The following is a 27,092-nucleotide window of genomic DNA, read 5'->3' as shown; positions in this document are numbered from 1 at the left end:
TAACGTTAGGTATGCAAAAGATATTTAATATGTAATATGTTAATGCATTAAAATAATAATTATTTTTAACATTTGTTAAAATTTAACTAAAATTATATAAATCAAGTTAACAATAAATTTTAAATATATACTTAATAGATATAAACGAAATATTTGCTTTTGATACTTTTCTGAACCGTGAGGTCAAGCAAGATATGCAAGAAAAGAAATTAAAATTAATTTACCTGCATAGTTTTTTGAACCATGATTGTTTCTGAAAAATTGTCTTCGGTAAAAATTTATGACTTAAAGATGAGGTTAGACACAATGTGTGTGCATGCATTAACAAACATACGTGTGCATGCATGAACTAACATGAATTGAATGTTTAGTACGGCTCTGTTATTTTAGCACTAGTATTTTTGTTTTTATTTTGTTTTTGATCTATCAGGTAGTGATTTTTTTATTATATTTAGCTGACAACTTTACATTACATTTTCATGACAACTTTACACTTCAAAGTTATAATGAATTTGGTTTTCAGCATTGTTGGGATTGTTCAAAAAAAAATTTATGCAAATGTTTTTGAACACAACCAAATATTATGTGTAGAAATTATAAGCGAAAAGGTTGAAAAATTATTATTGAGGATTTCTATTGTGAAAATAACCCAGTAGGCGCAAAACGTGTTTAAAACGTCTAAAACACCTATTAAAACGTAATTATACGTATATTAGACGTCTAAAACGTGTTTTGTGCTGTGTGGGAAGCGTTTCACAGGTTAAAAATGTTTTTGTCAAATAATTTTGGATGTAGTTTTTATTCTTCGAAAAACTACGTTACCGACAAAAACGTAACTTTACTACGTTATGTTATCTATTTTTATTTAAAGCTTTCGTTTCATTTTGTTGATATTAAATTACTTTTATTTTTTATTAGTTTTTATTAGTATTTTTACTAGTCCATTTTTAAATATATGCTGCTTTTCAGGTTTACAGACATGGTTACTCCATTTACTAGTCCATTTTTAAATACGGGTGAAGAAGAGTAAGTTAATTTTTAAAGTTACTTCTTTTTCATTCTTACTTTTTACTTTAAGTTTGTTTTATTATTTATAAACTTTTTTATTAGAGATGTATCAAATTCCCAAAGTAAATTAGATTTAAAGTCTGATGTAAATGCAAATGGTTCTGAAGAGTCTTTGAAAGAAAATAAATGCGTTAGATTAAAATCTGTCGATCCTATGCTTCGACCTAATATACCGAAAAGGAAAGAGTGGTCAGCTATACTTATTTAAAAAATTTTTTGTCTTAACACAGTTTTTATCTTGTTATTACAATTTGGTATACGATATCCTTCTTTATTGATGTAACGTTATTGCTTGTTATTGTCGTTGACGTTATCAATTACTGTTTATTGGAATGTTTTGCTTTTTTAGGAAAGTTCGCACGAAGTACACCTGCGTTGCCGAGAATAGCGCTGAGCTCACATTCAATGCTGGTGCAATTATTACCAATGGTATTGCATTTATATTGAGCAAAATAATATCATCATTAATATTGTATAAGCTTGATTATAATTTTAACTTTATTAAGTTTTGCTATTCATGTTAAAAAAAATTTAACGTGTTTAAGTTTTAATTTACGTTTTTAGTGCGTAGTTCTACAGAGGATGGTTGGCTTATTGGTACCTTGAATGGGAAAACTGGTCTCATTCCTGAAAACTACTGTGAAAGAGTAGATTAACTTAAAACCTATCTGATTCAACCATCAGCTCTATACTTAAATCCTTTAAAGTAATAGCAATGGTTTGGAACCTTTAGATTCTCATTAACTGATCATATCTGTGGTAAAGGCCATTTCTTCTCTAACATAACACTAATAAAGAAAGCGTTTGAAATCCGTTAAAAGGGATTGGTTTAAAATCAGTTAAAAGTGATTAGTTTAAATCAGTTAAAAGTGATTGGTTTTTAAGAAATACTTTTGTTATTTTAAAGTTGCGCTTTTAATTTAGTTAATTGTTTTTGTAATTTTGAATCTCACAAAAAGGATTCGTTTGAAGTCCTGCGAATCATATTTAATGGTTGCAATTTATATTTAATGGTGAATAAAACAAAAATTTATCACAAAAGATTCAAACACTTATCTTGTTTATAAATTTCAATTGTAAAATAAAATACTTTTTTGTTGTTGATGTTTTATAGACATTTCTATTTTAAAATTTGTTTCAAATTTAAACTCGTAATTTTTTTTTCTTTTTAGTTGTTCAAATTTCAATATTTTTCGACTTTTTTTATAAAGAAATAATTTTTTAATATTTTAAAATTTTATGTAAATTTCATTTATGAAATTTTTGTTTTAGTTTTTAAATATATATGTATATAGGAAATTAAAATAAATTTGTCTTTAATCTAAATATCAATATTATGTCAGAATCTTTAAAGGACACTTGATCTTCTTAGATCACTTTTTAACAGAGGAATTCAGAGAAATCCGAAGGTTTTGTTTCTTAAAAGCTAAAATTTACGTTTTTAAATTTCAATCATGTTTTCGTTTCATTTTGCATATTAGGGGAGAACGGGGTGAGATGGGACTTGGCAATATCTCAGTGAAAAATTTAGTAAAGCAAAAGTTTTTTATATATGTTATAAGTTTGCAATAGCTTCTTCGTATTATTGTGTTTTTTAAGTTTCAGAAGTTGTTTTTTTTCGGATTATTTGCGAATATGTAAAAATCTAACAATTTTCCTGGATTTTGAAGACATCATTAATATTAAATATTTATGTGTTGTTTGCATTTATTTTTATGTTTATGGTTTTTAATTATTCACTATTGCTTTATTTAACTACTGAAGAAATATGATTAGCATATAGCTACGAGAACTATATAAAATAAAGGTTTTCTCACACCTACTAGTGATGGGGTGACTTGGGACAGGAGAATTGGGGTGAAATGGGACACTGTTCAATTTTATCATTTTTTTAATTTACTGTACTTTAACTTTTATAATCAATATTTTTGTAAAAAAGCAAGTGAACAGAAAATTATGTTTATGATAAGATTTCAATGTTTACTTTATAGTAAAGTGTTTTTTATTATAGAAAATAATAATAATTATATTGGATTTCTTTGTTACTTTGTCCTGAAGACATCTTTCACAGTAAGTATTGTTTTAATGCCAATCATTTTTGTATTTTAAATTCAGTTTAAATAAAGTTCTTCACTATTAGCCTTATTAAATTTAATTACATTATAAGTTTTATAGGGTTGTGTGAAAATGACATTAAAATACCAGAAAACTGGAAAAAGAGTGAAGCAGCTGGAACTGAATGGTTTTATTTATTCTTAAATCGTACAAAATTATCTATTCGTACGCCAGAAGCTACCAGTCTCAGTCGAACAACTAGTTTCAATCGCACAAATGTAGATACTTTCTTCAAAAACCTTGACAGTGTGCAGAAGCGCTATAACTTTTCTGCTGATTGCATTTACAATATTGATGAAACAGGTCTGACAACTGTTCATAAGCCAGTGAAAGTGATTGCTGGTAAAGGAGTAAAGCAAATAGGACAGGTAACTTCTGCTGAAAGGGGAACCCTAGTTACAATGGTGGGTTGCATTAATGGCTTTGGAAATTTTATTCCACCGTTTTTGATATTTCCTCGTGTCCACTTTCGTAGCCATATGCTTAAAGGTGCACCAACAGGTACAAAAGGTGATGCTAATCCTAGTGGATGGATAAATATAGAAATTTTTTTGAAATGGTTTGATCATTTTGTGGAGTATGGACATCCTAGCAAGGATCATCCATTACTTTTGATAATGGACAACCACAAAACTCATATATCGTTTGAACTGATGGATAAAGCTAAGGAAAGCAATGTTGTGCCACCTCATCGCAGCCACAAACTCCAACCACTTGACAGATCAGTATTTGGGCCATTAAAGAAATTTTACAATTCAGCATGGGATTCATGGTTAAAGGCACATCCAAATATACTCCAAATCCAAATCTACATCCAAAATCCAAATCTACATCATCCAAAAATACATCCAAATATACCAAAAATACTCCTATGACGATATATGACATTTCTGAAAATTTAGGAATAGCTTATACGAGAGCCTTTACTTCCCAAAACATTCAAAATGGTTTTAAAGCAGCTGGCATTTTCCCGTACGATCCATATGTTTTCAGTGATGTCGACTTTTTATGTTCTTATGTATCGGATCGACCAATTCCAGCAAATGATAATTCCGACAAACAAACAATCCCCACATCGCTGTGTATTGTATCTGAAGTTATTAATGAAAAGAAACAGCAAATCAGCACTTCTGCCTACCATTAGATAGCAGAAGATATAAAGCCATTTCCAAAAGCGGGTGAAAGTGTGACAAAGAGAAAAAGTGCAAAAAGAAAATGTTCTAGGTCTCTGGTATTGACTGACACACCAACAAGAAATGAACTAGTTGAAAGTTTATCAGAATGTAAAAGAAAAAAAGATGATAAAGATAAGAAAAAGAAAAAAGTTACCCCCTCAGACATCAACGTAATTTTGACTCAATTTAAACATCAAGCAACCTGTTGAACAAAGTTACAAATGCATTTAGAATGGTGTTTTTTTTTTGTTAAGCATAAATAAATTTTTTGTATTGTTATGTTTTATAAGGAGTAGAATAAACAATAAAATAATGCTTAAAATTATTTGTTTCTATTTTTGTCCCATTTCACCCCAACCATTGTCCCATTTCACCCTAACTTGGGGTGATATGGGACAAACAGTGTCACTCTAAAAAACCAAGCCCTTGAACTTAATTTGATGGTTAAATAATGGGTTTTGCAATAATTTAACATGACAATTCATTGGACTATAGTTTTAAACCGATTTGTATGGTTTTTGTGGAAATTTTAATGCGCAGCACGCAAGCAAATTTTTTTGTCCCATCTCACCCCGTTCTCCCCTACTACTATAGTATCGGACAAAACATGGTGAACAAACTCAAACTTTAAACAGAACTTAGTCAAAAACTGAACAAAAGTTGTAAAACAAAACATTAATTTTAAAATAGTTTATTGTGTTCCCTAAAAGAAGTTAAGCTATTAAAAACTAAAAACTATTTTAAAATTCTACTTTAAAAAATTTTCTTTTAAATACTACTACCTTTTTCTGTGGGTCAAGGTAAACATTGGGAAAATTCAAGAAAATTTAAAAATTATTATTTTTCAAAAAATTTCAAAGGTAAACTTTATATTTGATAGGACTTCCTTTACTTTGAATTACTGCTTTCATTCTATGAATTGAGGAAAATGTTAAATAAATTTTTTCTATTGTTATTTATTATGATTATTATAGTTTAAACGTTTTAAATTTTGTTAAGAACATTATAAACTAAAAGCAAACAAAGACACTTTTTTTTTTTTTTTGCATCAAAATTAGAATGTATTGCAAAAAAAGCTAATTATAAATTGAAACATGCATGAAAGCAACAACATTTTAGCGTAAGTATTATCGTCAGAAATGTTCTCAATTTCTTGCCGGTGCCAAGAAGCGTTCATTGGTTACTCCATAATACCAGGAAGAATTCAAAGAATACTCTATAGCACCAAGACGCTTTCAATTATTAGTTCATAATAAATAATGTTTAATGATTACTGCATGATGATACTTTGGCAAAGTTCTACGGACAAATTTAATAATTTCAAAATGTGGCATTTCGTATTAACTTTACTACATATCTCTTTTGGTAATGTTTAGAATCAGCTTTGTCTAAATACTTTTTTCTAATGGTACTTTATATTTTTTTGAATGATGGTTTTAAATTTTAAAAACTGGTTTACAACTGTTTTATATGGCTTTAAAGCATCACAAAGCCAAAATACTAATAACTGTTCTCTTTTAATTTAATCAGAATTGTCGATTATGAATGAGACAACTTTGTATGGACTTCTAACTAATCAATTTAATTGCTTATTGAAAACTTGTTTGTTTAAAACATAAACTTTAGTCTATTTTCCTCATTCTTGTTTCTATTTATTTTTTTCAGTGTCTGACGTCAACTTGTCTTGAACTTCCTCCCCCCTCCTCCTCCCCTTCCTTTCCTTAATCTAAAAATTTCAGATTTCCCCTCCCCCTATTTTATTGACGTAATTAATGGACAGCTCCAAACGTTTAAATTAGGCAGGAAAAGAACTGTTTTTTAATTATATTTATATATTTAAGTATCGCTTATCTTTGAAAATTTTTTTCCAGATAGGGGAGGATGGGGAAAGATGACAACCTACCATTATCTTCAAAATTCAACTAAATATGAAAGCTGACTGTAGCTGAGAGCGATGTAGATTATATCTACTAGATTTATTTATGTTTTCTTTATAAATATTATTTTCTGGATGAAAGATAAGTATTAAATAAGGTTTTTCCGATATTAGGAAAAAAAAAAAATTCACTTGCATTTGATTTTTTTCATCATTACATCACCAGCTAAAGGTAAGCGAGAATTTTTCGTTTAGCTTGTTCAATTTGGAAGCCAAACGAGTAGTATTAAGCTATGATAACTTATTTATGTATAGTTCTGAATCACCTTTGAAGATTGTGTAGTCTTGGGGCAAGATGAACGGGGTAAGATGACTCGTTCGTCGTTTTGCCGAAGTATATGTTTTACTATAAACTGTATGAACACTGCCTCTAGTTTTGTTTAACTTAAACCTTGTTGCCTAGTTGTGTTTAACTTATAACAATAAACACAATTATAATAACTTAGAATAATAATTAAAGTTACTTTAAAGTTAATTAAGTTTAGTTATGTTGTGAATATTATTATTTATGCATATGTCAATTTTAGTTATGCGTATATCTGTTTGTATAATAAGCATAGGCTATGCTTAAATATAACCATAAAGTATAGTTATTAACCCTAATCATATTAGCCTAATATGATTAGGAATAATAACTATACTTTATGGTTATATTTAATCTGTTTTATTCATACATATACATATATATATATATATATATATATATATATATATATATATATATATATATATATATATATATATATATATATATATATATATATATATATATATATATATATATATATATTGATATTTGAGGCTGTTTTGTATTATAATAATAAAACAAAACTCATAGTCGTAAAAGAGTGCTCAATATTAAAAAGATACTTCAAATAGAGCGATATACATATATATTAACGAAGAAAAAACAACTTTTTCTATGGTACTTTAAGTTTCATGCCTATACGGCAATCATCAGCCATTGAATACAAATTCAAAAACAATAAAAAACCGCTAAAATTACAAAATACTGTGTAGTGGGATCTTAACGTCGCTAAGAAAAAACAAAATATCAGCTAATCACCGGTGTCAAAAAAAGATAAGAGGAATTTATTCTTGTGTCTGCATTTTGAAATCAACTCATTTCGTTTATTTAACAAGTTATCACCTTTATATGTTAAAATAAGGAATTTTTCGTATAAACAAAGATTGCAAATTTTTGACGAAGTGTTATAAGGATTGCAACGTTTTACAATTTTCCACTTAATTAAGGGTGTAAACATTTTGACTTTTATGTCCCAAATTTCTTTAGACAATTCGGTATCATTTTTATATTTATTAATGTTAAAAGATTTTAGATGGTTAGCATACCGAAATTTAAATGGAGTTTCACATAAGCCAAAATATACTTTTTCTTTGTAGTCAGGTTCATTTGACGACACGGTCGCTTGATAAACGATGTTCTTCGACAAGCACTGATTGTTCATGGGACAGATGGATTTATTGACACAGTTGCATGTTTTTCCCTCATCTTTACCTCGGCTATATAATATCCTGTGATTGTGCGAATTAATGATGGACTTAATGTTTGGCATACATGAGTAGCTTATTTTAATGGTATTTCGATTAAATATCTTACGAAGTTTGTGGCCAACCGGAAAGTGCAGGTCTACCATGTTCAAAAAACGACTTCCTATTTTTGTTGCAACATTGGTACTGAAAGGTGGGTTGTATCAAATTATGTTTCGCTTGTGATTTTTGAATGGGATCTGTTTTTTATTTGAATGGTAGGTGAATTTGCAGATAAAACCTGATTTAAATAATGCATCTTGATAAGGAGGGATGGATTGTTTAAAAATATTTTCGTTAGAAGAATTGGTTGACAATCTTAGTTCTATAGTTTGAGGAAGGCTTTTTAGTATACTAGGAGGGTGGTTAGAGGCAGCATTTATATAACTGATGGAATTACCAGGCTTGCAGTAAGGTTGGAAAGAACTGTCATTAAGATTTAACGTTAAGTCCAGATAATTAACAATTTTAAAATTACAGCTGATAGATATATGAAGATCATTATTATTAAAAATTAATCTAGTTAAAAATATTAAATTTCGTAAAGTGAACAACAAGTTTCAAGAAAAGCTTTCTAGCGATATAAAATCTTTGCGCAAATCACATAATACTTTAACTCAAGCCGACAAAACCTCTAATATGTACAAAATTTCCAAAGAAGAGTATAACCACCTCCTTAAGAACGCCGTTACATCTACATATAAAAAGGCTGACCAAAATCTGAAAGATCAAATAAATATTGAAAGCAAACACCTTTTAACTAATCATGATGTTTTCAACAGAATTGAACTAAATGGCACCTCCAATTGTTTTATCACTCTAAAAGACCACAAGGATAATTTTTTAAACAACCCTACAGTTCGCCTATTAAATCCTGCAAAAAACGAAGTAGGTAGAGTTTCTAAAGTTATTCTATCAAAAATAAATAGTTATCTTAGAAAAAAAGTTTGCATTAATCAATGGCTAAACTCACAGAACGTTATAGATTGGTTTCAAAGTATTCAAGAAAAACATTTATACAAATTCTTAATTTTCGATATAACTGATTTTTATCCTTCAATTAATGAAAATTTACTGATTAACGCTATAGCCTTTGCTGAAAAATACTTAATTATAAAACAAGATGAAAAAAAGTTAATATACCATGCCAGGAAATCATTATTATTTAACAACGGTGAAGCTTGGATTAAAAAAAGTGGAGGCTTATTTGATGTCACCATGGGAGCCTTTGATGGCGCAGAAGTTTGTGAGTTAGTTGGAATATTTATCTTGTTTCAATTATCACAATCTTACGATAAAGATGAATTCGGATTGTATAGAGATGATGGTCTAGCAGTGTTTAAGAACCGGAGTGGCCAACAGATGGAAAAAATTAAAAAGCACTTCGTGAAAATTTTTAATAATAATGATCTTCATATATCTATCAGCTGTAATTTTAAAATTGTTAATTATCTGGACTTAACGTTAAATCTTAATGACAGTTCTTTCCAACCTTACTGCAAGCCTGGTAATTCCATCAGTTATATAAATGCTGCCTCTAACCACCCTCCTAGTATACTAAAAAGCCTTCCTCAAACTATAGAACTAAGATTGTCAACCAATTCTTCTAACGAAAATATTTTTAAACAATCCATCCCTCCTTATCAAGATGCATTATTTAAATCAGGTTTTATCTGCAAATTCACCTACCATTCAAATAAAAAACAGATCCCATTCAAAAATCACAAGCGAAACATAATTTGATACAACCCACCTTTCAGTACCAATGTTGCAACAAAAATAGGAAGTCGTTTTTTGAACATGGTAGACCTGCACTTTCCGGTTGGCCACAAACTTCGTAAGATATTTAATCGAAATACCATTAAAATAAGCTACTCATGTATGCCAAACATTAAGTCCATCATTAATTCGCACAATCACAGGATATTATATAGCCGAGGTAAAGATGAGGGAAAAACATGCAACTGTGTCAATAAATCCATCTGTCCCATGAACAATCAGTGCTTGTCGAAGAACATCGTTTATCAAGCGACCGTGTCGTCAAATGAACCTGACTACAAAGAAAAAGTATATTTTGGCTTATGTGAAACTCCATTTAAATTTCGGTATGCTAACCATCTAAAATCTTTTAACATTAATAAATATAAAAATGATACCGAATTGTCTAAAGAAATTTGGGACATAAAAGTCAAAATGTTTACACCCTTAATTAAGTGGAAAATTGTAAAACGTTGCAATCCTTATAACACTTCGTCAAAAATTTGCAATCTTTGTTTATACGAAAAATTCCTTATTTTAACATATAAAGGTGATAACTTGTTAAATAAACGAAATGAGTTGATTTCAAAATGCAGACACAAGAATAAATTCCTCTTATCTTTTTTTGACACCGGTGATTAGCTGATATTTTGTTTTTTCTTAGCGACGTTAAGATCCCACTACACAGTATTTTGTAATTTTAGCGGTTTTTTATTGTTTTTGAATTTGTATTCAATGGCTGATGATTGCCGTATAGGCATGAAACTTAAAGTACCATAGAAAAAGTTGTTTTTTCTTCGTTAATATATATGTATATAAATATATATATATATATATATATATATATATATATATATATATATATATATACACATACATATATATATATATATATATATATATATATATATATATATATATATATATATATATATATATATACATATACATATATATATATACATATGTATGTATATGTATATATATACATACATATGTATATATATATGTATGTATATATATACACATACATATATATATATACATATGTATGTATATATATACAAACATATGTATATGTATGTATATATATACATACATATGTATATGTATGTATATATATACATATGTGTGTGTGTGAGTGTGTGTGTGTGTGTGTGTGTGTGTGTGTGTGTGTGTGTGTGTGTGTGTGTGTGTGTGTGTGTGTGTGTGTGTGTGTGTGTGTGTGTGTGTGTGTAAAGTATATTTCTAATATGGTACATGTATTTGCATGTTATTTGTTTATATTGACAGTCCCATTGTATACTATTGTGTTATTTGTAGTTATTAAAATGGTTCGCAACTATATCAGAACTACGAGTAGAGGTGCCAATGGAAATTGGACAATGCAGAACATGACTCAAGCTATTGAAGCTTGCAATTCCAATGCTTGCAGCAAGAACCAAGCTGCTGTAAATTTTGGAGTTCCAGAAGCAACACTAAGGCGTTACCTTAAAAAATCTTCGGATCAATTTCCAATCAGCAATGGAAGGTTTCGTCCTATATTTTCAATGGAAATGGAAAAATTACTTGCAGAATATTTAATTGAGTTGAGCAAAAGATTTTTTGGTATGACCAAAGCACAGCTCAGAAATTTGCATTTGAATTTGCAGAACATTATAATGTTCAACATAATTTTAACAGGAAATTAAAAATTGCTGGTCTTGACTGATTAAGTGGATTTTTGAAACGCCACAACAATATTTCATTACGAACTCCTGAAATGACGTCTTTGGGTAGAATTCAAGGTTTAACCTCCCCACAGGTTGCAATATTTTTTGATTTACTTCGAGATCTCTTGAGAACGCATAAATTTTTACCTTCAAGAATCTTCAATGCTGATGAAAGTGGGTTACCCACTGTACCAACAAAAATCCCAAAAGTATTTTCAGTCAAAGGCATTAAAAGAGTGGGCAAAGTTGTTTCTGCTGACAGAGGAAAAACCGTAACCATAGTTTGTAGCATGAATGCTGTTGGAACTTACACACTAAAAATTAAAGGTAGAAATTTTTAGTTAAGGTAGGATATGTGATATACCCTTAGTAAGGTATAATTTTCTACCTTATAAGGTAGAAAATTATACCTTTAAGTTAGAAAATTGTATGACAAATAATTGTTTTTAATATAATTTTCTGCCTTAAAAAATTGAAAATTATACCTTACTAAGGGTATATCATATATCCTACCCTAAGGTAGAAATTTCTACCTTTTTTTTTAGTGTGTACATACCTCCAGCTTTTATTTTTCCACGAAAAAGAATGCGGCATGATTTTCTGGACAATTCTCCACTTGATTCAGTTGGCTTTGCCCATAACTCTGGTTGGATGACGCAGGAAGTTTTTGTAGATTATTTAAAGCACTTTGCTTATCACACAAAACCAACTATTGCTGATCCTGTTCTGTTAATTGTGGATAACCATAACTCACACATAAGTTTTTCAGCCATTGAATACTGCAGAAAACATTCAATTGTAATGCTAACATTGCCACCACATGCCACCCATATGATGCAACCTCTGGATGTTACCTTCTTTTTACCATTCAAAACTTACTACAGTCAAACTTGTGATAACTGGATGGTAAATTACCCAGGTAGACCAATCACTGAAGCACAGATTCCTGCACTTGTAAGACATGCATATGACCAATCAGCAACAACTGGCATTGCAAGTAAAAGATTTGAAGAAACTGGAATCTGGCCCTTCAATCCGCAGATCTTTTCTTTAACTGACTTTGCACCATCATTGACCAGTGATAGCCCAATACCAAAAAATCAGATTATATCAAATAATCAATCAGGAATAAGTATGTAAATTATATATTATTTAGACAGTTCGGTTTTTTATTTGTTTCTTAAAACTAAAAGTTAAAAAATGTTTGTCTTTGTTTTTTTTTATCTACAAATCTTTACCTGACAATTTATAATTTAAATAAGCTAATAACTTCAGCTTATCTTTAATATTGGACAATTATGCTAAATAATAGAATATGAAATAACGTAAAATTAACCTAAATAATTTTGTGATGATTTTTATGACATATGTTATATAATTTTTTCTGTAATATTTTGTTCCAGTAGTTGAAGATCGCCAGCAACAGTCAACATCAAAGGTGAAACTTAATGCAGTTACATCAGCATTGACCATATCATTTAACAACAACAACTCTTTATCATTGCCAACTGTTAACACTGAACCAAAATGCATTCAGTCGAATGCAGATGCAAATGTTGATAGAACCCAAATAGAGTTAAACGATGTGCCAAAAACTGTATCACCTGAGAACATTCAACCTTATCCTATTGCTTGTAGGGTTACAAATAGTGCTAGCCGTAAACGAAAATTTAAGCAAGCAGAAGTGGCAACAAGTTCCCCTTTTAAAGCTTCAGTTCAATTAGCTGCACTCGAGAAAAAAGAAAAATTGATGAATCAAAAAATAAAGAAAGCTGTTAGAAAAGAAGGGCCAGCTTAAAAAAACAGCTGTAACTTACGATAGAAAGAAAAATGACAAAGCCAAAAAAAGAGCGAAAAAAAAATCCAAAAATCAAGTTTCAAAAATAGTTGATAAAACTGAAGAAATTTCATGTTGGTATTGTGAAATTATCTATGGTGATCCTAATGATCCATTGCTTGATGATGACTGGGATATGTGTAAATCCTGTGAACACTGGTGTCATTTAACTTGTGGGCAATATGTTGAACGCAAATTTACTTGTACTGTATGCTACTCTTGTGTAGCTTAGCAATTATTACATTGTTTTATTGCGCATTAAAATATTTTGTTTGACATTTGTTTTATTTTGTTGTTTTGAAATTTACTATGAACTTATTAGCAGATTTTTTGGCATAGCCCTATATAAATATATAAACTTAATTTTTATTAAAAATTACACCACTATTTATATTACTTATTTTATAAACTAGAATTTATGATACCGTGATATTTAAGACAGTAATGGTATCATGGAATTAACGTATCTTAAAATCGTCATCTTGCCCCGCATACGGGGGAAGATGACAATTTGAGGTAACATCGGTTAATGAGTTTTTGGCACCACTTAAAGAAGCTACAGAAGCGTGGTCGGCTGAGTCTATTCCAACAATTAACACTGTCGCCGATACTCTTTATTTAATCCATGACAAAATTGATAAATTTATTGAGACGGATGGAAAAAATGGCTACCGTGTCTTGTATGCAAAAAACTTGAAAAGCTGCATTGAGAAAAGATTTACTCTTTGTCACACTGGAAACTTATTGAGTGCTGCAGCAAACTACTTAAGAATAATGTTGAGTGCCAACCTGTTGCCAGAGTTCTTTCAGCAGATTTGTCCCCTAATTCAAAACTGAAGCGCAAGTTAAACTTCAGACTTGAAACACATTAGCCAACATCTGAACTGAATCCTATTTTGAGCGAAATGTGCCAGTATGAATATCTCCCTGATGCCAAAAAAGACTTTCCGATTCTTGATTGGTGGAAATTGCATTCAAACACATTGCCAGAACTCTCTTCATTAACTAGACAAATTTTAGCTATTCCAGCAAGTTTAACTAAATCAGAGAGAGTTTTTAGCTCAGGTGGAAATGTCGTCCGATCATCCAGACACAACTTACACCCAGAAAAAGTAGAACAAATCAGAGAAAACATTGTCTTGTTGGAAAAGTTTGGCAAAAAAATTCTGCATTAATATTTGAAAAAGTTGTTTACATTTGACAAATGTCATTTGTGTCTATTTGTGTCTATTTGTCAAAACCATGTTTACATCCTTTTTTTTTTACTTGGATTTTAATAAATTTGTTTTCAAAAATTGTTAAATTTCTCGTCTTGTCTCGTTCTCGGTCTAACGAGAAGTACTAACTTCTCGTCTCGGTCTCGTCTCGGTTTGAAAAAACCTAGTCTCGCTCTTGGTTAATTTAAAGCCATTGTTCTTAATCACTAAACACGTTTTGGAACAGTTAACAGATTTGAAAGATTTGTAGTGTTATTGTTTGTTTACCCTTTGGATTTATATTATATATATATATATATATATATATATATATATATATATATATATATATATATATATATATATATATATATATATATATATATATATATATATTTAAATAAAATAAAAGAAATGCCAAATAAACAAAATTGTACTAGAAAGAAGAGCAGAAAATGAAATGGGTTTAAACCATGTGATATTCTCAAATCAAAACCTGCAGATCAGGAGATTTCTTGAGTTAGCTCAAGAAAGTCAGATGTATCGTTCAGCTCGGATAAATGTGAATCTGACGACTATTTTATACTTATTAACTTATTGTTAAAGAAATTAATTGCACACACTGTTTGCCCCAATTGCTTTATTGGAAATTTGTTAATCAAAGATAATGTTGGTTCTCGCAAGGGTTTTTGTCATTTACTTGAGATGAAGCGTACAAAGTGTAACTTTTTTAAGAACTTTAGAACTTCACCAAAATCAAAGAATTCTTTGCTGCTGGTCATGAGTCGATGAAAATTTTTTCCTTCTGTATGAATCTTTATTGTTTGTTGCCTAATGCCTTTAATAAGTTAAATAAAACTGCCATGTTAGTATACAAAATTGCTGCTGAGGAAAGTATGCAAAAAGCTGCTTTTGAAACCAAATCAATAAACAACTCTCTTGAAATGAAAGAAGTTAGAATTTCTATTGATGGATCATGGCAAAAGCGAGGTCATAATTCGTTGAATGGTGTTGTAACTGCTGTTTGTAGTGATAAATGTATTTATACAAAGATATTTACCAAACATTGCAACATATGTAAAATGTGGAGATCTAAAAGAAGAACTCCAGAGTATCAGTGTTGGTTGGTTGATCACCAGTGTGATCACCAGTGTGAAAATATAAAGAATATTTAGGAGATAAGGATACATGCCTGTAAAACTGGAATGTGTTGGACATGTTCAAAAACGGTTAGGAACACATCTACAAAACCTTGTCAAAGCCCAAAAAGGTACTAAAAAACCAATAACAGGCAGAGGTAAACTAACTGAAAACTGCATTAATTCAATGCAAAATTTCTATGGTCTTGCTATCAAATCTAATGTGGGAAACTTGTATTCAATGAAGAAAGCAGTTTATGCCATACTTATCCACTTCACCGATTTTCCTGATTCCTACACACGCCACCAGTTTTGTCCTCCTCTAAAATATAGTTGGTGCAAATACTGGGCTCTAAATCAAAAGAATTATAAACCCAAATCTACCATACATCTGTGGATAAAAGATTTAATTCTATCAATAATTATAAATTTACAATCAGATGAATTGTTATTAAAATGTTTACATGGAAACACACAAAATGCTAACAAGGCACTTAATGGATTTATCTTGGCTCGTGTACCAAAAAGAGTTTTTATTTCTAAATCAGCACTGGAAATGGGAACGTATTTAGCTATTTTAGCATACAATGATGGTGCAAAGGTTGTTATTAGTATTTTGAGACATTTTGGTTTACATGGTAAGGTATCAAATGTTTCAGCGACTTCTGAAAAATAAAAAAAGGATTAGTGAAATGAGGTGCAAGTCATCAGAGAAAGGGAAAAAAAGAAGAAAAACTCTTAGAGCCATCAAAAAAGGTCACCTAGATGAGGAGAAAGCAAAAGAATGTAATGACAGTTATGTTTCAGGAGGATTTTTGAATTAATATTGTAAATAATATATCAAGAATTTTTCAAAGCTGTTTATCTCAGTTCGCGTTTTTTCGTTTTTGCTTAAACTTCAAAACACAGTTTCTTGAGTTAGCATTGTTCATTTGATCTGAAATTTTCAGTACTTACTCGAAATACCAATAAGATTCATTTAACAGATGATTTTTTTTTTATGATTAGTAATTTTTTTTTTTTTTAGTAAGATCTCTCTAAAACGTCAAAAAATAAATAAAATATGAGGAAAATCTACATAACTCATCATTTACTTTGATATTTAAAACATCTATCTGTTGAATGTAATAAAATAGTGTTTAGAGTAAGTGTACAAAATTTCAGGTCATATAATGATGGCTAACCTTAGATATTATGTTTTGAAATTTAGTCCAAAAACGCATTTTTTGATAGTTTTTCCGCCATTATGGTCCTAATGCTAATTAAAAAAAATTTTTTTTTTTTGCTTTTATTTATTTAAATTATTTGAGTAATCTGTATTTAAAAGCATTTATTTTGGAGGTTTATTTCCTTTTTTTTTTTATTTGGTGTTGTACTACCTTGCAATCTGCTGTAATAATTCTTTAGCAATGCAATCTGCTGAAATAATTCTTTAGCAAACAGTTTGAAAAAATGCATAATATTAAAATCTAAAATAAGCAAATTATTAAAATAAATGATTATATTTAATCTTTGTATTATTAAGAAATTTTTTAATTATTTTTGAAAATTAACTACTTGTTTATTAAAGTTAGTGAAATTTTGAAATAGCCTAACTTCGGTCATTCACGGATAAACAACTAAGAAGACAATTAGCAGTAATATTGTGAAATGTTGATAAGTGTTGTTAATGTAAAATTTATCGGTAACTTTACCTGTAAATTTACCAGTAAATTTTTTTTTTTTTTTTTCTTTGCCATATAAGTTTATTAAAGTCGTAAAGCATAATATAAATACAAATAGCAGGGGCAAGAAGAAGACATAATTGGTCTTATCACCAAGCCCCTTAGTCTATACCGTAAATATAAGACAACAAAAATTAAAAATATATAATATAAAACGTTTTTCTTAAGACTTAATAAAATAAAAATCATCGGTCCTAAAGTCCTACTTTAACTTTTTGTTTTTATATTGGTTAAGAAATTAAAAAAAAGAAAGAAAAGGAATTAGTACAAAGAAACTATATTACTAAAAAGCTAGCAAGCAAATACGCATAATCCTGAAGCCAGGGGCGTCGCTTTGGAGGGGGTAGGAGGGGAAGTCTCCCCCTCCCAGAATCTAAAAAATAGAAAAGTTGGGAATTTCCTTGCCACGAGTTGGGGCAGCTGGGAAATCGGTGATAAAATCAAAAAATATTTTCTAGTTAAATAAAATCAAAATTTTTGCGAAAATCCATCAAAGAACTAATTCTTTTTTGACTTGGACAAATAAACTTTACGTTTATTAAACGGCTTAAGGCTGTATTCCACAGCTTTAAGTTTTTTTTCGCGCTTCTTTTTTTTGTTATCAACAATAAAAATGGCAGCTGCAAGTTTATGTTTGACTAAAAGCACTTATTCATTTTTTTCATACTTTCTACTTTGAAACGTGAATATTTATTTCCATGAATTGATTTTAACATTTCTGTCTTTGTTTAAAAGATATGATAGCATTTAAAATGATATGATTCATTTTTTAATATAGTAATTTTATATAAAGCTTTTATCAGAAAGTGTAAGAAAATAAATGTTAAACTCTGATATGAACGTTTTGTGCCTGTTATTACTTCCAATTATCATTATACTAAAGTAGGATCAGAATTAGGTTTGTAGGAGTAATATGCCTAATAAGAATATATAATAGGATTATTAGTCTTATTCTACTATGGTAAGACTTATATCTTAACACATTTATTAAGAGTGATAACTTTTATAAACATTAAATCATTTAAAAATTACGGTAAATTATAGCAACGCGTTTGTTTTCCAGCACTAACTATGAAAAGCAAAAGATATATTATAATGTTGCGTATGCAAAGCAGTATTTGATAACGACTATAAAACCAGTCATGAAAGATCCGTTCATGGTGGATTGGTAGAAAGGTTCATATAAAAACAGTGGGAGCCCCAGAGAATTCTTTTATAGCCTCCTTAGCTTCAAAAAAACGAAAAATAGAACCTTCGAATGCTGGTAACGATGTCGAAGTGGATGAGGAAATACAAAGTAGTGAGCATACAAAGTTAGACTTGATAATAATTGAAACATCAACTTCAACGTGTGGTATATCCATAGAAGAAGAAACAACATCTTCTGATAAAAAATTTGAATAGGACGCAAGTTCAAAAATCCAATAGACTTGCTCTAATAGAAGAGCAAAAAATAAAGGTGCAGAATTGAAAAACTGTTGAAGTTCTTATCGATAAATGCAAGACTTTGGGATGCCAAGGGCTAGTGTTTAGGGAATCAGGCAGTGCTAATCAAGGTAACTTTGTTGCAGTTGTGAATCTAATCTCTCACCACAATCCCACACTAAAAGCCTGGATTGAAGATAGAGCCCTTCGTCCATATAGAGTTACATACACGAGTCCATCGTCTCAAAATAAAATGATTAGTTTAATTGCAACTGAATTAAAGAGTAATATCATTGATGAAATTAACAGCTCCAATTTTTTTTCCGTGATGGCCGACACTACCCCCGATATGTCACATAAGGACATAATGAGTATAGCAGTGAGAATAACCAGTAAAAACGGTGAGATTCAGGAAAGGCTTTTGAAATCTGTCGAATGCACTGATAAGACTGGAAAAGGGATGGCTGAGCTAATTTTATCTTCTTTACATAAAGAAGGCATTGACACATCAAAGATGGCTTTTCAGTCGTATGACTACGCGAGTTCAATGTCTGGATAATTTAAGGGAGTACAAAAGTATATAACAGAAGAAGTTGGCCATAATGTACCATACATACCTTGCCAAGACCACAGAACAAACACTGCTCTTGAACATGCCTGCAATGTTAATACTTTAATACAAGAATTGTTTAATGTCCTCGAACAGTTTCATGTTTTCTTCACATCAAGCACAAAAAGATTTAGTCATTTAAAAGAAAAACTTGAAGACATTGACTGTGCAATACAGCTTGTAAACCTGTCTAGAACAAGATGGACCGCACGAGCAAAATTTGTTAAGGCTTTAAATCAGTGTTTAGAAAAGGTTATTGATCTTCCTCAGATCATCTAAAATAATAAGATTTTTGATACTAACACGAGAACTAAGGTAATGGGACTTCTGAAAAAAGTAACAACTTTTGATTTCATTAGTACTCATTTCTTCATGAAGAATATCATTGAGAAGATAAAAATATTACCAGAAATCTTAGAATACTGTCAATGACATTGAAGTCCAAACTTCAATTCAATTTTGACAGTATTAATGTAATTGAAAGTACTGCCAAGTACATACAAAATATCAGTAACGATACAGATGCCATGAATAATTTGATTGAAAGTGCAGTAATATTTTCTAGGAAATTACACATTGATGCAGAAAACGATTACGAACGACACCATAGATTAATAGCAATGGAGATGAAAGCTTTTTACCGGAAAGAATTCAAAGAGTTCATATACTCTCTAGCCATGGGTTTAACCAAAAACTCGGCAGCATTAAAGGAAATATCTGCCCCTATCACCAAAGTTTTTAGTTTTCCGTTAAATAAAGATAATTTGAGTATTGAAAACTTAACAAAAGCAAACAAACTTTTTCCTCCTGGATACAAGGATCATATTCCAGACGTCCATGTGCTGAAAGGCCAGATAGAAATTTTGATAGATATCTGTTATTTAGAAGGTGATGAAGATTTTAAGTCATCAAGAATACTAGCCAAGATGCTGAAAGACATTTTGTACCATGTTGTGAAGTTAAAGGATATACTGAAACAAGCCCATAAACTATGCATTTTTGTAATCACAGCTGCTTATGGTGTAGCATCAAATGAGCGTTCTTTCAGCCAACTCAAGATTTTAAAATCACATCTGAGAACAACAATGAGTGACGAGAGATTGGATAGTCTTATGCTACTGAAGTGCGAAAAAGAACTTTGTAAAGGAGTTAACCCCGAACATCTTGTTAAACGATGGGTTGAATTGAAGAAACGTCATATTAAAATCAAACAGTAGACAAAAAATGATAGACTGATGATAAAATATTGTGCGTATAAGTCTTGTAATAAAATAATATTTTCCATATTCCTTTGTATCCATTTCCGTAAAATTTTAAACTGCTATATATGCTGCCAGAATGGTTTGTAAAGTTTATTGAATTTGTAAATTGTGTTTTTTTGGACTGATACAATTTCACTATAAATGGATAAAACTTTTAGACGTTTTTTGAATTGAATATTTTGTATATATGTAAAGGAAGTCATGTTTTGTTAATAAAAGTTAATAAATACTGATAATTGGCAATTCATGAGAGTGAGTGCAGTGTAGTACAACAATCAGAAGATTTTGTAAATAGGACAGAAATTGATTTCTTGAATTCTTGAATTATAAAAAATAGTTGTGAAAACTATGTGAAGCAGTTGGGAAAAACAAGGTCTCTTAACCCTCCCTCCCCCCCCCCCCCTGGAATTTTATCACGCAACGCCCCTGCCTGAAGCTTTCCTTTTACACCAGCATATGCCTTGAAATATGTGAATAATTCTTATAAACCATAATCTTATATATATATTTAACAAAAACCATAATCTTATATATATATTTAACAAAAAAAAAAAAAAAAAAGTGGAACAATCCTTTTCTAAGATTGTCAAGCCCATAATGACAAACCTCTAATTGTTGGGTAAGTTTAACAATAGCAATCATTAAAACTTCAAAAAAAGCTTAGCGCTACGTACTACACCAAGCAATATTTGCATAATTAAGATGGCAATGAATGAACGAGAAATATAAAAGCTTTAAGCAAGTTGGATTTAAAAAAGGCTCTGCATAGCAGGCCTATGTTCCTTGAGATTGTATTTTCGAGATATTGTATGTGAACTCTCCACGTCACATTTTCATCAAGAAGCACGCCGAAAAACTTTAAAGTGGTTTCTCTTTTTATGTCCTGATTGGCAATACAAAGTTTTGAAAGTTTCAAAGGAATTTTATCTCGGTCATGAAAATGATGGAAAAAAGTATATTTTGTTTTGGTTACATTTAGAGATAATTTGTTTGCATTAAGCCATTCAGTAAGATTTAATAGCTCTTTGTTTACTGACTTAAACAGAATATTTATATCATTATGTGCATAAAATAGATTTGTGTCATCTGCAAATAAAATTTTATCTAGTTCGGTTCAAGCTTTGCTTAAATCGTTAATAAAAATGAGAAATAGGAGTGGCCCTAATATAGATCCCTGAGGAACCCCACATGTTATGTTCATATTGGTTGTTTTACCTTCATTATAAGAAATGTATTGTTTTCTATTTGAAAAATAGCTTTTAAACCACGCAATATTTATATGTTTAATACCATAGTTTTCTAATTTTGTTAATAAAATGTAATGATCGACAATGTCAAAAGCCTTACTGAGATCAATAAATACATCTAATGTATATTTATTTTCATCAAATGATTTAAAGATATCATAAACAAGATTAACAATAGCCTTATCAGTAGAGTGGCTCTTTTTAAATCCAAATTGCTTACTATAGAGAATATTGTTTACATCTAAAAAGTAACACTATCTTTTTTACATAATGTGTTCTAATAACTTTGAAAAGCATGATAATATTGAGGTAGGCCTGTAATTGGAGACACTAGTCTCCTCTCCTGATTTTAGTATAGGTATTACCCTTGCAATTTTAAGTTTATCGGGAAAGATTCCTTGGTTTAAAGAGAGCGTAAATATATGCAAAAGCGGAATTTTTAAATAAGGCATTGATTTAATTACTATATAACTGCTTACATCATCAACTCCATCAGGGGCGTCGCCTTGGAGGGGGTAGGGGGGGAGTCTCCCCCTCCCAGAATCTAGAAAAGAGAAAAGTTGGGAATTTCCTTGCTACGAGTTGTGACAGTTGGGAAATCGGTGATAAAATCAAAAAATATTTTCTAGTTAAATAAAACTAAAATATTTGCAAAAATCCATCAAAGATCAATTTTTTTGACTTGGACAAATAAATTTTACGTTTATTAAACGGCTTAAGGATCATTTAAACCAGTATCATGACCGAGATGAAAAGAATGACACGAATATTATTAACTTGGATACTACTGAAGTAAGCAGTGAAACAACAAATTGGACTTCACTCATGGGGAATATAGGTGTTTTAATAGATAATCTTAAAGATTGTAATAACATTTATAAAAAATATTGTAAAGAAGAATTAGTAAATGAAAAATTTGCTGCAATTGAAATTGTGAATGCAACAAGTTCTGTGGTGGAAATGTCAAAAAATGTTTTGAAAATAGGAAACGCTTTTATAAAAAAACTCGATACCAAAGCTCAAAATATTAAAATTGACAAATCAGATTCATCAGCATTGATAAGCCATGAACCAGGTTTACGTCCACATACAATTACGGATAATCAAAAATTGTATTTAACCCAGTTAGGGCCACACCAACCAAAACTTGCTAGATTCCCAAGTGACGGTAAAAATAGATTTGATCCCCAGTGGTACAATGAGTTTGAACATTTAGAATACAATACCCAGAAGGATGCCTCATTTTATTTTGTCTGCCGCCTTTTCCCCGAGGGTGTTGGAAAGAAGGGAAAAACTAAAGATGCTTGGATAAATGTTGGGGTGAGATCTTGGTCCAATATGAAAAGCTTTGGGAAAGACAAACTTGGAAAGCTTCAGGCGCACTTTACCTCTCAAGCACATAGAGTTGCACATTAAGTAAATAAAAGTCGCTTTCTTATGAAGAAAGGGCATATAGATTACCTTATTGATAAATCCAATAGACTTGCTCTAGTAGAAGAGTAAAAAACAGAGGTGCAAAATATATAAAAACTGTCGAATTTCTTATCGATACATGCAAGACTTTGGGAAGCCAAGGGCTAGCGTTTAGAGAATCGGACAATGCTAATCGAGGTAACTTTGTTGCAGTTGTTAATCTTATCTCTCGCCACAATCCCACACTAAAAGCCTGGATTGAAGATAGAGCTCTTCGTCCATATAGAGTTACATACACGAGTCCATCGTCTCAAAATGAAATGATTAGTTTAATTGCAACTGAATTAAAGAGTAAGATCATTGATAAAATTAACAGCTCCATTTTTTTTTCCGTGATGGCCGACACTACTCCCGATAAGTCACATAAGGACATACTGAGTATAGTTGTGAGAACAGCCAGTGTATAACAGCTTTTCAGTCGTATGACTACGCGAGTTCAATGTCTGGACAATTTAAAGGAATACAAAAGTATATAACGAAAGAAGTTGGCCATAATGCACCTTACATACCTTGTCAAGACCACAGAACAAACACTGCTCTTGAACATGCCTGCAATGTTAATGCTTTAATATGAGAATTGTTTAATGTCCTCGAACAGTTGCATATTCTCTTCACATCAAGCACAAAAGATTTAGTTATTTAAAAGAAAAACTTGAAGACATTGACATTTCAATACAGATTGTAAACCTGTCTAGAACAAGATGGACCGCACGAGCAAAATCTGTTAAGGTATTAAACCAGTGTTTGGAGAAGGTTATTGATCTTCTTCAGAGCATCTCAAATAATAAGATTTTTGATACTAACACGAGAACTAAGGCAATGGGACTTCTGAAAAAAGCAACAACTTTTGATATCATTATTACTCTTTTCTTCATGAAGAATATCATTGAGAAGATAAAAATATTAACTGAAATCTTAGAAAGTCCAAACTTCAATGTGATTGACAGTATTAATTAATTGAAAGTACTGCCAAGAACATACAAAATATCAGTAACGATACAGATGCTATGAATAATTTGATTGAAAGTGCAGTAATATTTTCTACGAAATTACACATTGATGCAGAAAACGATTACGAACGACACCATAGATTAATAGCAATGGAGATGAAAGCTTTTTACCGAAAAGAATTCAAAGAGGTTGACTCTCTAGCCATGGGTTTAACCGAAAACTCGGTAGCATCAAAGGAAATATTTGCCCCTATCACCAAAATTTTTAGTATTGAAAACTTAATAAAAGCAAGCAAACTTTTTCCTCCTGGATACAAGGATCATATTCCAGACATTCATGTGCTGAAAGGCCAGATGGAAATTTTGATAGATATCTGTTTAGAAGAAAGTGATGAAGATTTTAAGTCATCAAGAACATCAGCCAAGACGCTGCAAGACATTTTGTACCATGTTGTGAAGTTTAAGGATATACTGAAACAAGCCCATAAACTATGCATTTTTATAATCACAGCTGCTCATGGTGTAGTATCAAATGAGCGTTCTTTCATTCAACTCAAGATTGTAAAATCACATCTGAAAACAACAATGAGTGACGAGAGATTGGATAGTCTCATGCTACTGAAGTGCGAAAAAGATCTTTGTAAAGGAGTTAACCCCGAACATCTTGTTAAACGGTGGGTTCAGTTGAAGAAACGTCATATTAAAATCAAATAGTAGACAAAAAATGATAGACTGATGATAAAATATTGTGCGTATAAGTTTTGTAATTCCTTTGTACTAACTCATTTCCGTTTAATTTTAAACTGCTATATATGCTGCCAGAATGGTTTGTAAAGTTTATTGGATTTGTAAATTGTAACATTTTTTAGGACTAATATAGTTTCACTATGAATAGGTAAAACTTTTAGACGTTTTTTGAGTTGAATATTTTGTATATATGTAAAGGAAGCTATGTTTTGTTAATAGAAGTTAATAAATACTGATAATTGGCAATTCATGAGAGTGAGTGCAGTGTAGTATAACAATCAGTAGATTTTGTATATAGGACAGAAATTGATTTCTTGAATTCTTGAATTATAAAAAACAGTTGTGAAAACTATGTTTAGCAGTTGGGAAAAACAAGGTTTCTTCCCATCCCCCCCCCCTGGAATTTTCTCACGCAACGCCACTGAACTCCATTACCTTTATTTGGTTTAAGTAAGTACATAGCATCAAGCAATTCTGTTTTTGTTAGCATATTATTGTCCATTGTATTATTATTAGAGTTTAGGTATAATTTGAAGCAAGTTTTACTTTATTTATTTTTGATGCTAAACTTGGACCTGTGCTAACAAATGCATGGTTAAACGAATTAGTAATTATTGCGTCTTTAATAATTTCACAGTCATTTATTATTAGTTTTTTTGGTAAACGACTAATACTCATATCTTTTTTACCTATAACCTCTTTTATTATGTTCCAAGTTTTTTGTATATCATTTTTGTATTTTAGCAATTGGCTACTATAGTAAAACTTTTTTGAGCGCTTTACAATCGTCACAAAAAGGCGATTATAGTTTTTATAGTTTGTTTCATTTTTAAAAGTTCTTTTTTTAATGAACTTCTCATACAATCGTTGCTTTTTTTTCGAAGATTTTATGATTCCGGGTGTTATCCAGGGATTTTGTAGAGTTTTTGTTTTAATAAATTTAGTTGTTATTGGGAATGCTTTATTGTAGTGACATTCAAATATATGATAAAATTTATCATAAGCTTCATTAACATTTTTTTGTTTTCATAACAGATTCCTAGTTTGTTGTCGATAAAAGGCTAATAAATGTCACAAGAGAAGCGTCCTTAATTACTCGTGTTTTAGTTTTTACTTTTTTAGAAGGTTGATTTAACGATTTTTGTGCTGTTTTAAAAACCAGGAAATGATCCGATTAGTCTGGTCGCTAGACGTAAAAAAAAAAAAGGAAAACTAATCATTTTGAGTGGACATTCTAATTTTTGTATAGACTTGTTCCATATAACTTAAGAAGTTTAAAAATTTTTACGTGCCGCTTGGAAACTGCTTATAACTTTAGTTAGAGACAAAAATAGATGCAACTTTTTGAAAAGATTTCAAGTATAAAATATCCGCCATGTTTATATAAATCGAATACCGAAAAGCATTTAGTTTTTACAAATTGTTGACAGGGGGTTAACAATTTGTAAAATTAGATGTTTTAAATATAATTACTAAAATTTATGTAATTAAAATTTCATAAACATTATTTAAAAATAAATTTGTTTATAATTAACGTTGTATTAAAATTATAAAATAGTTTTAACTTAATAAATCTAAAAAATAAAATTCGTCCTCGTTCTTTGTTTACGCTAAAAAATGTTTACTTTTCAAAAACTGTTTACTAAAAAAATGTGTTTTATTTATTTCATTTATTTATTATTATTAAAATAAATAATAACGAGTAGCAAAAAAACGCAGCATCTTAATTTAGTTCCTTAAAAAAGAAATTAAAAATGCCTGCATACTTTATCAAGGAGAAGTTGGTCATAATAATAACAAACTGCGTGGTTTTACTGAAAATGCGCTTGCGAAAGTGAAGAATGCTTGGTAAGTCACAACCTAAATGTCCAACTCAATTTATTTCTTCATATATGCCTAAAACAATGGTACAGAAAAACAATAAACAGCATGGATTTGATAATTTTTTTTTTTACTTTAGTCAAATTCGAAAAGACTTTAAAATCATAAACATTCTACCTTATACATGCCCAACAACTCTCTTGTTTCATTAAAGATGTTACGATAAGTATTTGAATATATAAATATTAAACATTCTACAATATCGGAAAAATAGATCAGAAAAAGAGAGTGTAGGCGTGGATGATGCATCCTCATCTGAGCGCAGAATCTCAGTTCGGAAAAGAGA

The 27,092-nt window shown here is 30.2% G+C and overlaps 3 protein-coding genes across 4 annotated transcripts in view; all 3 read left to right on the top strand.

Moving 5' to 3' along the window:
* The window catches only part of LOC100203179 (rho GTPase-activating protein 26), a 60,356-nt gene extending 57,979 nt beyond the window's left edge, over positions 1-2,377 (top strand). For both annotated transcript variants that reach the window (XM_065812917.1, XM_065812918.1), the window contains 4 exons: positions 970-1,026; positions 1,111-1,257; positions 1,418-1,497; positions 1,633-2,377. In XM_065812917.1, the coding sequence (XP_065668989.1) occupies positions 970-1,026; positions 1,111-1,257; positions 1,418-1,497; positions 1,633-1,724 (376 nt within the window). In that variant the 3' untranslated portion in view covers positions 1,725-2,377. The remainder of the gene's footprint in view (positions 1-969; positions 1,027-1,110; positions 1,258-1,417; positions 1,498-1,632) is intronic.
* Positions 2,378-2,930: 553 nt separating this feature from the next.
* On the top strand, positions 2,931-4,058 carry LOC136088062 (uncharacterized). The gene is made up of 2 exons (XM_065811716.1): positions 2,931-2,940; positions 3,244-4,058. The coding sequence occupies exons 1-2, from the start codon at positions 2,931-2,933 to the stop codon at positions 4,056-4,058; spliced, it is 825 nt and encodes a 274-aa protein (XP_065667788.1).
* A 6,681-nt stretch (positions 4,059-10,739) lies between these two features.
* Positions 10,740-13,403, top strand: LOC136087719 (uncharacterized). The gene is made up of 2 exons (XM_065811143.1): positions 10,740-12,447; positions 12,719-13,403. The coding sequence occupies exons 1-2, from the start codon at positions 11,901-11,903 to the stop codon at positions 13,111-13,113; spliced, it is 942 nt and encodes a 313-aa protein (XP_065667215.1). The 5' UTR covers positions 10,740-11,900; the 3' UTR covers positions 13,114-13,403.
* Positions 13,404-27,092: the final 13,689 nt, after the last annotated feature.

The sequence above is a fragment of the Hydra vulgaris genome, chromosome 12 (genome assembly GCF_038396675.1).
Source record: "Hydra vulgaris chromosome 12, alternate assembly HydraT2T_AEP".
NCBI lineage: Eukaryota > Metazoa > Cnidaria > Hydrozoa > Anthoathecata > Hydridae > Hydra > Hydra vulgaris.
The sequence above is the reverse complement of the archived record's forward strand: the minus strand, read 5'-3'. Positions and strand labels throughout refer to the sequence as shown.

Excerpts from the sequence above, each read along its gene's own strand:
- LOC136087719 (XM_065811143.1), top strand. The coding sequence starts at position 11,901 with ATGCGGCATGATTTTCTGGACAATTCTCCACTTGATTCAGTTGGCTTT. Across the intron at positions 12,448-12,718 it reads AAATAATCAATCAGGAATAA|TAGTTGAAGATCGCCAGCAA; the intron begins GTATGTAAATTA and ends ATTTTGTTCCAG.